We start from the raw sequence: 12,195 nt of genomic DNA on the forward strand, positions 1-12,195 counted from the left end.
GGCACAAGAGAAGAAATTGTTAACGCAACACTTAACTCATCATACATATGGGATCATGTAACTCTTCTTAAGCTGTCAATTAACATGCGTTTAACAAACCTTTCTGTTGGAAATACAGAAGATGAAAATCAGAAACAACTGGATGATATTAGGAACTTTGCTGATTGGTTGCTGAACATAGGTGATGGAAATGTAAACCCATCAGATGATGGGATTTCTGATGTTCAAATGCCTGAAGATGTGTTAATCACTGATACTCATGATCCAATTGGTTCAATTATTTCAACCATATATCAATATTACTTAGATAATCTCGGAAATCCAACCTACTATCAACAACGAGCATTCCTTGCCCCAACACATGAAGTTTTTAACATAATCAATGATCGGATGATGGAATCATTAGAGGGTGAAGCAAGAACGTATCTTAGTTCTGACAGCATCTGCCAATCCGAGAGAGATTCAGACTTTAATAGTGAGTTGTATACGGATGATTACTCGAACAGTATAAACATTGGAGGTTTACCGAAACATCATCTCACTCTGAAATTGGCGTAACAGTTATGTTGCTTAGGAATGCTGATCAAGCAGGAGGATTATGCAACAGGACAAGATTACAAGTTATCGAACTTCGAGATAAGGCGATTAAAGCAAAAATTTTAACAAGTACCCATGTTGGAAAAATTACCGCTATTTCACGAATGCTAATTGTTCCATCCGACAAAAGGATTCCTTTTAGATTTCAACGGAGACAGTTTCCTATAGCAGTATGCTTTGCAATGACTATCAACAAAAGCCAAGGCCAATCATTAGCTAATGTTGGTTTATTCCTTCCTAAACTAGTTTTTAGTCATGGTCAGCTATATGTTGCATTATCGAGGGTCACTTCCAAGAAAGGATTGAAGGTGCTAATTTTGAACAAAGAAAATGAAATAACAAATACAACAAAGAACGTCGTCTTCAAAGAAGTGTTACAACATCTATAGACAAAGCTGTAACACTATGTTGTTACTTTGGTTGTATCTTTCACATTATTTTTTGTTTTCTTTGTTTCAAACAAGTCATAAGCATGTATTTTAGTTTTTTTTTATTTACAGACTAAATTGATTCTTTGAAGACAAGCTTATGGTTATTTAATCTTATTTTCATCCGATTTGTCATACATTGCATACAGCATATCAATATAGTTCATATATAATTTTTTAAATTCTATTATTAATCAAATTGTTGCTTATCAGAAGAAGATTGACTCTGAATTAGAAAAAAGAAACCTTAGATTCTGAATTATAATAGTGTAAGCATAATTAAATTTATTTTGGAATGTTACCATGTTTGATCTGTAAAAAAGAAAAAAGGTCCAAATTACCTGTATATAAATAATAATTATACATTATTCAGTATAATGTCCAATATGTTTTTTTTTGATTTCGTAATAATAATTCATTAGGTTAATAAAAAATTGCAAACGTAGAATCAAGCCCTGCAAACATTGATATTCAACTTCAAAACAATATCACTCACACTTTGTAAAAGAGTATGTTAATTGATTGTAAGCCCATCAACTCATTTAAGCCCAATAAACTTAAAAAAATCGGTTTACAATGTTTATCAATAATACCAAAACTAATACCTACATAAAACCCTAAATTACTATCGATGTCTGGAATGTATTCTTGCAACACCCTATAACCGTCAACGAAAATCAAACCCTGCGATCAAGTAAGTATTACTGGTTCGATTTCCGTTTATTGTTATAATAGAAATTGTTTTAACCTTATTGTATATATGTAATTAATCTACAACACATATTGCTTTAATTTTTCCTGATTAAATACATATTAAATCCCATTGGTATACAGAATACTGATATGGATCAGTATCAATAGAATCATATATGAATCAAAAACATTTATTTATGAAGTAATGAGTAATATACAGATTCATACTTTTATAGTCATATAATATTAATATGTAGATACAACTTTATATTTTGTTTCACTTAGAAATCATAGTAATTTACTACATTAATAAATAATAAAAAATCTTAAATTTTTAAGTACATGTTTTGACAAATTGCTGTATATCTAAAACCTTTTAGGGTAAATTGAATTAGTTAAAAAAATCCTATATTCAATTGATGTATTAAGAATTATTTCTTCTAAAAATACAAATTTCATTTGTTGCGGACCCAATGGCTACAGTGCACAACAAAATGCATCGATCGTCTTTCATCCATACATTTTCACGTCAAGATGATATATTAGTGGTATGTTTATTATTTTTTTTATATAAAACCATACCATACTTAATTTTCTTAATATGTCAATTGCTTCTGTGATTAGGATGATATTAAAAAAATTCTATACTTTGTTACAGCCTCTGCCATTATCTTGGTTTCACGACTATTATCAAGAGAAGTTACCTACACATAAAGTTTGCATACACACTTTACAAGCTATAATTCTGAAGTCGCTTTCACAATTCACGATCTCACTTTATTTCTAAGCGAAGGATTTGAAAAGATCATAACCGATCTTAAAATTAAAATGTATGATATTCTATGCATTACAACTGTTGACAAAGGCAATTACGAATTAGTTATCTATTCAAAAAGAAAATGGCTCCAAAAAACTGGTTCAACATCACTAAAAAATGGGATATAATTACTGAGTTACAACTAAGAATTTTTGAAAAAGCTCATTATAGGATATTCCCTTCATTCATGTAGATTGTGGATGGGACCAACGTTAACGTACTGGTATGTATATTCTTAACTAATAATACAATTTACATACATCATAAATTAAGCTAAACTTAAGTATTAAATTAAACAATATTTTATAATTAATATTTAAATTTATTATTACCTTTTCTGCCATGATAGTTTTATTCCAATATACTACTTAATTTTAATTGTTTAATTAATTTCAAAATTTATTTACATTATTCACATATATGACAGACAATGGCTAAGAAATTCAAATCTGCATATAAGGGACGGCAAGGACCACAAAAACACGTCTACTTTCACTACAACGGTTCGTACAAAAAAAGATTTCCCATTTCTGTAATTCAAGATAAGTTGATATTTGGTGAGGGCTGGCAACAGTTAATAGCGGACTTACATTTAAATCGGGGCGATCGAGTTATTTTCTATGCAATCAATTTTCATAATATAGAATTCGTCATCTATAATGAAGTTGGTGATGAAAAGACAAGCATATCTACTTATCATCTAAATGAAAAGGAAGACCCGGACTTTTTACAACATGAAGTTAAATCTTATGATTACGAAATTACCATACCGCGTGGTCGGGTTTTAGTAAGTTAACATTCTTATCTTTATACTATTTACACCTAACCATGAACACATTTTCACTTGAAAAAGTTCCAAAAGAATTTATTTATGCTCAAAATATACTTTATAAAATTTAAGATAAAAATAACAAGTTTATTTTACAAATGTTTATTTTTTTAGCGCCTTCCGAAAGAATTAATGCTACTTCCTGGACTACGAAGTGGAAAAATAGTTTCATGTTACAATTTAGAAAGGAAGAAATACAAGTGACGGTTGAAACAGGAAAATTCAAGGACAAAGCCAAACATTTCAGTTTCTTACGGTTTTTATAATTTCAGGAAATAAAATCGATTAAAGCCGGGAACAAACTGCATATTCACCTACTATTTTGAGGAACGCGCTTTCTATCTATATTGATGTTTTGCACAATGATCCAAAACTTCAATGCATTTGATGGATTGAAAAACATTGTTTGTTTGATTATAGATCATGATGTTTTCTTTTCAATATTCATTTGATATTGTCATCATTATCTGCTATTTTTATAATTAGTGTAAATACAGTCATCCGTGCAACGTACGGGCTCTCAAAGTCTAGTATATATATATATATATATATATATATATATATATATATATATATATATATATATATATATATATTACGAGTATTATTACGGAGTATATTTTTATATTACGAAGAAATTATTAAATATTAAATAATTAATTAAATTACAATAATAAAAACTACATAGTAAATAAATTGTTAATTAAAATTGAAATGGAAATTGAAATAATAAATAAAATTACAAATAATAAGTTATAGTGACTAGTGGGTTATAGTTGCGTATGTCAACGTCAAACTATTAAACCAGAGTTTACTCTACTTTTTACGTCCGTGTTATATAGCGGTGGTATTCGCCATTTCTAGGGTTTCTATGAGTCTAAATACATCACCTATCAATAGAGATGATTGGATTGAATATCAATCAGATGATATTATATTTATATTTTTATTTATTTATTTTTAGCGATATATCCGTTTATTTTTATTTCATCCATTCATATATATTTTAATTGTTTTAATGAATATCCATTGGATATTCAATTTAATAAAATATTAATTTAACATTAGGGCGGGCAGCTTTATCTGATCAAGGGTCGGGGCACAAGGGTCCTAGTACTATCCAGTTGCGAAGAAGCCCGGAGGTGACTACAACTTTGAAAAATAAATATAAATATAGATTATTATAACAAATGTAATTATATAGTTTTTATGTTTTTAGTTTATTATATATGTTTTGATGATTTGATCGTAATTTGTCGCCGAATGTGACTTCAATCAAGCAAAATGCGTTACAATAAAAGTAAATATATATCTGAATGTGTAACGTTTAATATTATTAGTGACATAAAATAATTATAACTTTTATTACCTAAGTCAATTTGTAGCTAACATGAGAAGTACTTGAAATTGAAGATTTATTGTGAGCTTCAGGATGTATGATGTATAGACGATCACATAGAGTCATATCGGCAATTTTCTTGGTCTTATCCTGAAAGATACACTCAAATTGATTAAAATTCACAGAGAGTTTTGATCATTTGGTTGTTTTACTTATGGATCAGATATTGTAAGTGAATGTTGGTATATTGAATACACCATGAAGTGTAAGATCTGGGGTTAATTTCACTAACCTAGTGGTGGACACTTTTATTGTGTATTTGTTTGGAAGATTTACAAGGATGAAAATATGATGGTATTTGATGTTGTGCATTTTGTTTAAAGATATTGATATATGATATGTAGCCTCACAACCTATAACTCAAACATTATCAAGATGTGAGAAAAGAAAGGCAATAAAAGGAGTTATACATGCATATGTTGTCTAATCTCGATGGTTCTGTTGCATCATCATCTGATATTGTAATTGGTCTATTCCTACAGCCATTACATCCTCATTTATTGAACCATTTTAACGCAGTGTATATTGTGTTGTTTGCTCAAGAGTTGTATTGTCCACATATACAATATTGATTGATTTTCCTTTATTGGAGTGATTATGTGAAATTTTTTCATACAGAGGCTGGCCTGGAGGATATCCCACATTCTTTTATCATTCCTTTTTGGCGTGTCCTTCCCTCTCCTAGCTTGAAGGTTGACCTTCTTTCAGATGTACCAGTTAGTGGTGACCTAGTCAATCTTTGGTATTTACTCTTGTATAGTTTTGATGCATTCCCATAAACTAACATTATTGCAGGTGTTATTGGTTTGGGTAGAGTGCCCTCTCTTTGCTTTTCTTCATGAATTATCATCCCATAAGACTTGTAGTAGTTTAAAGTGGTTGCATAAGTAGAATTCAACCCTTTATGCTATAATATTATTGAACTAATCCCACAAGGAATGTTATGAGTCTCTTTCTTTGCTCCCTTTATCCATCTTGTCTTTCATTATCACGGGTGTAGTTACATGTGCACATGTAAGGTGCTTCTAGTACATCTGTCACATTTGTCTCATCCAAGTAACCTTTTAACTTGTGATAATAAACTTTTATTGAACAGTTTCCTTGCTTCAGTTGTGCAATGTCATTTGCCAATTAATATATCCGATGACCATCAATTTGTGAATAATGCTCTTGTAATTCATGCCACAAGTTGTAAGCATAATCTACAAAGCTTATGTTGTTACTTATCTCATATGTTACAGTGTTTAGCATCCAAGAATGATCATGTCATTATTCCTTTCCCACACTGGCCTTATAACTGGATTAGTCTCAGGTTCTCTGAACTCTCTTGTTATGATCTTCAACTGTTTTGGCTTTTAATGCTACCTTCATTGATCGTTTTCAGCTTCCATAGGGTTTTGATCCTCTTAGTTTCGTTGATATGATGATCAGGCCATGATGGTCCATTTGATGTAAGAATACACGATGATTGATTGCATTTATCTTATGTGTTCATTTTTTATACAATTGTAGGTGCCATTGATCAGAAGAGTTTGATTATGTTGAAGATATATGATATGTGTTTTTGAGAATTTGTTGGTGATATGAAGTTTATTTTGAAAAATTGTTGATATTTGGCTGAATAAAATGATGATTTGATTGAATTTTAATCTGTGTTCTTGTGAATTTTGGTTGGGGAATTTCATCAAACACCTCACGTGTTTGATTCTGTTTGATTTAGCTTTGGATCAAGCTCACGCTCTAATACCATGAAATGAAACAAGGAAAAAGATGAAGAAGAGTATGAAAAAATGTATTTCATTCGGTTGAATTGTAAAGTATAAATTACATCGATATATATACAATGAAAGAGCAATAACCGTTACTAACTAACAACAAAGTAACTGATTATCAAATTAGTCAATTAAGCTACCCCTTCCTAAAGTATAACCCTAAATATATACACTGCGGCTGAGTAAGAAGACAAAAAATTGTAATTTCACTATCGAGTTTCACATTATTGTAGTATCTACCGGTTTTGCGATATCTTCCTTGTTTTGTGTTAGAGGTAAATAGATTATTACAACTATTATCGTTATGTTTAGTGTTATACATAAACTCTTTGATTCTTTTTGTGCTAGTAATGGTTAACCAAATTAACCATTCCATGTCTATTAGTTAATCAATTTAACCGAATAACCAAACCACTTAGTAATCAAACCGAACAGTTAAAAGAATTAATTAACTGTGATGTTAGTTATGGGTGTGAGTTTCGTACTTAACAGCCCCAAACCGCCCCAAGCTCACCCCTAATGGAGACATCGAGATGCATGTGGATGTTTTGTCGCTCTTAACTCCTGAAAAAGGCAAGTTATTGTGACAACCCGAGAATTTCTGAACAAATTTAAACTTAATCTTTATATGGTTTCGACATGATAAGCAAAGTCTATTAAATTGAATCTCAAAAATTTTTGAAACTATTTTTATGAATTCAATTAACCTTTGACTACTCCCGATGATTCACGAACAAATATGTAAATAATTATGTAAATATATATATAAGTGTATATATAATAATTTTAATTAATAAAGTATACATGAAAAATAACAAACAAAATAATTAAGTTATTATTACAATGAATATATATAAAAAATATATATATGGATATATAATATTATTATGAACCTATATAGATATAAATATATAAAAGATTTCTATTAATAACTAATATATTGTAACATGTACAAAATATATAAAAATTAAATTATGATATTATATAATATGAGTAATACCTACTTAACAATTAATCATATAAAAAGTTATTATAATAATATTATTATTACTTTCAGTATTAATATTAATATTACTAGTATTATATATAATCCATAGATACGAAATTGTTATATATAAATGATTGTAGTATTATTATTACTAATATTATTATTAACATTAATAATATTAGTATTATTATAAATAGTATTATTATCATCATTTATAATATTATTATCATTTTCATTATTATCATTGTTATCTATTATTATTTTTAATATATATATAAATATATGAACTTTGATATGTACAAGTAGTGTTATTAATATCATTGATATTATTATCATTATTAATTTTGTTATTATTATTGTTATTATTATTATTAATTTCACTATTATTAATAAAATTAATATTAAAAACTAATGCATGTATAATTAACATTATTATGTTTTATTCATATATTTAATATACAGATATAGATACATTCGTTATACAGCTATACAAATTCAGTTATATATAAATACATATATGTATATAAAATACAGTTATATTATACAAATACTTATACTATTATATATATACATAAATACGGTTTATTATATATATATATATATATATATATATATATATATATATATATATATATATATATATACAGAAAAATTGGTATTCAATTGTAAATCGTTTTCAGCCTGTAGACTAGTTGATTTTTCTGTCTCTAATTCGTACCAATCATGGATTCAATCACTTGAAAGAATCCAAATTCTGTTAGCAAGTGACATCGTCTTTTATTATTATAATTATTTTCTTGTATGATCGAATATAACCTGTTGAATTAAATTGGATTATAAAACAAACACATTGTCCATGATCACGCTACAATACAACCATTGATATCAATCCATATTACAGAGACAAATTCAGTTAAGAGTCTCATTCAACTTTTAATATATTTTCTATATATTTCTATCCAGATTGATTCTTCTTGTCAAATGCATCCAACCTATACAACAAACAATCAATTCTGTTACAGCATAACTCAAACACTTCCTTATTATGATTCATTTTTCTCTCTTCTGAAAAAAAAAACAACCGAACACCATTCACCTTACAAACCCATTTATGATCAACCATCATGCCACCTTTCAAACCACCACTACAACACCAAAACCTACAAATGATATACGATATAAACTGTTTTTATTTTAATGAACACTCACCTTTATAATTCTGCTTTCTTCCACAGCGAACCACCACCACTTTAACCTTTGTATTTCTTCCTATTGCATCGATCCTCTGTTATAATACACCTGCAACAGCCGTATTCCTTTAAGTTTATTTTCAGTTGACAAACATCAAGAAAATTGGTACGATACATTCATAATATGAAGGTTCTCAACTCGTATATATAGAATACATTATGCAATATTTTCTTTCAAAAGACATGTGAATCGAATATTGTGGGACAAGTAAAAAAAATAAAAAAAATGGCAGACAACCATTATTCAAACACTTCACTTGCAAGTAAACCAACCCCCAAATTTGCATATGGATCGTGACTTGTTTGAGTATTGTGGAGGCCTTATTATCCAATAATATATAAAATAATGGAATACAAATACTAAATTCAATTTCATAAAGTTGAGTTATGATTAAGGACGTAATAAAGTAAAAGAAGAGATAAATGGGATAGTAGGAAAGTGATTAGGTGGCTGCTACTTTGTTTCAAATTCTATAGCATTCGATTATTTTCAAACTCGTTTTATAGTGGGCCACAGATCAATAGTTTTGTTTATGATTAGGCCAAGAATTAGTTTTGCACAAGTGGGGGTTTGGAAATGATTAAACAACACATGATGGGAGTGCATGATAGCTACTGCATGTTGTTTTTTTTTTCTTTTTATTTATCGGCTATAGGAGGATAATCAAACAGGCCACGAAATCCCTGTTGGGCTGCCGAGTTTTTCTGTTGAGATTGGGCCGAAGTGTGCAGTTGGGCCAAGCTTGTTTATGAATTGGTTGTAGTCCACCAAATACTCGAGCTGGGCTTTGCACTACCCAGCAGCTATTGGGCCGAATTAGTTGGGTAAGATTTTGGTTGATCGAGCTGTTTTACTTATTTAAGATAGTAAATGAAGATTTTGATCATAATGATGCATGATAATGATGATGGCAATGATAAATGATGTTATCATGATGATGATGATGATGTAATACGTTATGATGAATGGATTAGTGGAAGAAATAGAAAAGAAAGAGAAACAGGAAATCGAGTTAAAGGATTTTAGGTCGTGAATTAAAACAGAAATAAAAGGAATAGCGGAATGGTTCAGAGTGTTTCGGGGTTTCGAGAGGTCGCGGGTTCGAGTCTCGTCTGGGGCATTTCTTTTTAGAAAAAGCTTGGAGAGGGTATACACTTTTATTTTAATTCTATCATTATTATTATTATTAGTTATTATTATGTTTATTATTATTATTATTATTATTGTTATTATTATTATAATTATTATTAATATTATTACCATTATTATTAAATTATCAATCTTATTAAAACTGCTGATGTTATCATTATAATTAATATTAGTATTATCATTATATTACTTCAAATATTATCTTAGTTTTAACAAACAAATGATATGCATATATATATATATATATATATATATATATATATATATATATATATATATATATATATATATATAAATATATAAATATATTTAATATATAAAACATAACAAACATAATATCTTATTTAGTTAAAATATATAAAATGAATACACAGAACATATAAGTTATTAACATAAAAACGATATAACTAAGTAATTTATATATATATTTATTCGATTACAACTATGTATATTAATAAATATACAAATGATATAGGTTCGTGAATCCGAGGCCAACCCTACATTTGTTCAATGACGTCATATGTATTTTTACTACAAAATACAGTACCGTGAGTTTCATTTGCTCCCTTTTTAAATGCTTTTGCAATATATATTTTTGGGACTGAGAATACATGCGCTGCTTTTATAACTGTTTTATGAAATAGACACAAGTAATCGAAACTACATTATATGGTTGAATGATCGAAGCCGAATATGCCCCTTTTTGATTGGTAGCCTAAGAATTAGGGAACATCACTAATTTTGAGAATTAGTGCACCCCTAATTGACGTGAATCCTAAAGATAGATCTATTGGGCCTAACGAACCCCATCCAAAGTACCGGATGCTTTAGTACTTCGATGTTGTTTTATCATGTCCGAAGGATTTCCCGGAATGATAGGGGATATTCTTATATACATCTTGTTAATGTCGGTTACCAGGTGTTCAATCCATATGAATGATATTTTTGTCTCTATGCATGGGACGTATATTTATGAGAAATGAAATTAAAAATCTTGTGGTATATTAAAATGATGAAAATGATCGATTATGATAAACTAATGAACTCACCAACCTTTTGGTTGACACTTTAAAGCATGTTTATTCTCAGGTATGAAAGAAATCTTCCGCTGTGCATTTGCTCATTTTAGAGACATTACTTAGAGTCATTTATGACATAGTTCGAAAGATGTTGCATTCAAGTCATTGAGTCATCAAGATTATTATCGAGACATTTATAGTTTGGATATATTATGAAATGGTATGCATGTCGTCAACTTTCGATGAAATGAAAGTTTGTCTTTTAAAAACGAATGCAATGTTTGTAAAATGTAGCATATAGAGGTCAAGTACCTCGCGATGTAATCAACTATTGTGAATCGTATGTAATCGATATGGACTTCGTCCAGATGGATTAGGACGGGTCTTTACAGTTGGTATCAGAGCGGTGGTCTTAGCGAACCAGGTCTTGCATTAGTGTGTCTAACTGATATTTGTTTAGATACATTAGTAAGTCTGGACTTCGACCGTGTCTGCATGTCAAAAGTTTTGCTTATCATTTCGTGTCGAAAATTACATGCTTATCATCCTTAGGAAATTACCTGCTTATCATTCTTAGTCTAGACACGTTTTACTGCATTGACTGCATGAATAGTGTATAGACAAAAATTCATATCTTAGCGTATCTGATAATTCATATTTTAGCGTATCTGTTATTGTTACCTTTGCCTGACAGCTTCCGTAGATTCCTCCGAAACTTATGGGATTTTAGTATTATATATGCATATGTAAATTATGTATTGCAGGGTACTAATCTACATCCTATAATCTATTTCTTATCGAAAATCCTTCATCTGATCGTATGAGATGAATCCCTCAACCAGTTCGAGTCCCTCAGATTTTGATAGCTATTCCGATAGCTATTCCGACAGCTATTTCGACATGAATGTTCACCTAAGCTCCGGAAGCAGCGTCACCAGAACGAATCAACCAATCGGCCATCCCCAATTAATCTGATGGGTTCGTAGTCGACTTAACCGATGGAGACGAGAAGAAGGCGATCCTTTCCACCCACCAACCTGCACTCTTGAAGATGAATCTGAAGCACTTACCGACGAACCCATTCGTAACACCATTTTCACACTCATTTTCTGAATATCTCGCCAAGATTATATTCTATCTAAAATTCTAAACCTTATTCATTCGCTCGTTCCTACCGACAATTATCCCGGAGTAATAAGTCAACGAGCTTCGCACCCGAGTTGTAGCGTTGGAAAATATGGTGCAAAATGTAC

General features: G+C 29.6%; 2 protein-coding genes across 2 annotated transcripts; both read left to right on the forward strand.

Moving 5' to 3' along the window:
• Positions 1-84: 84 nt before the first annotated feature.
• On the forward strand, positions 85-558 carry LOC139863342 (uncharacterized). Its single transcript, XM_071851977.1, has one exon. It carries the CDS (start codon positions 85-87, stop codon positions 556-558), a length of 474 nt encoding a protein of 157 aa, XP_071708078.1.
• A 5-nt stretch (positions 559-563) lies between these two features.
• LOC139863343 (ATP-dependent DNA helicase PIF1-like) lies at positions 564-986 on the forward strand. The gene has a single exon (XM_071851978.1). It carries the CDS (start codon positions 564-566, stop codon positions 984-986), a length of 423 nt encoding a protein of 140 aa, XP_071708079.1.
• The last annotated feature ends 11,209 nt before the right edge of the window (positions 987-12,195 follow it).

This window comes from Rutidosis leptorrhynchoides, chromosome 8, assembly GCF_046630445.1.
Source record: "Rutidosis leptorrhynchoides isolate AG116_Rl617_1_P2 chromosome 8, CSIRO_AGI_Rlap_v1, whole genome shotgun sequence".
Classification (NCBI taxonomy): domain Eukaryota; kingdom Viridiplantae; phylum Streptophyta; class Magnoliopsida; order Asterales; family Asteraceae; genus Rutidosis; species Rutidosis leptorrhynchoides.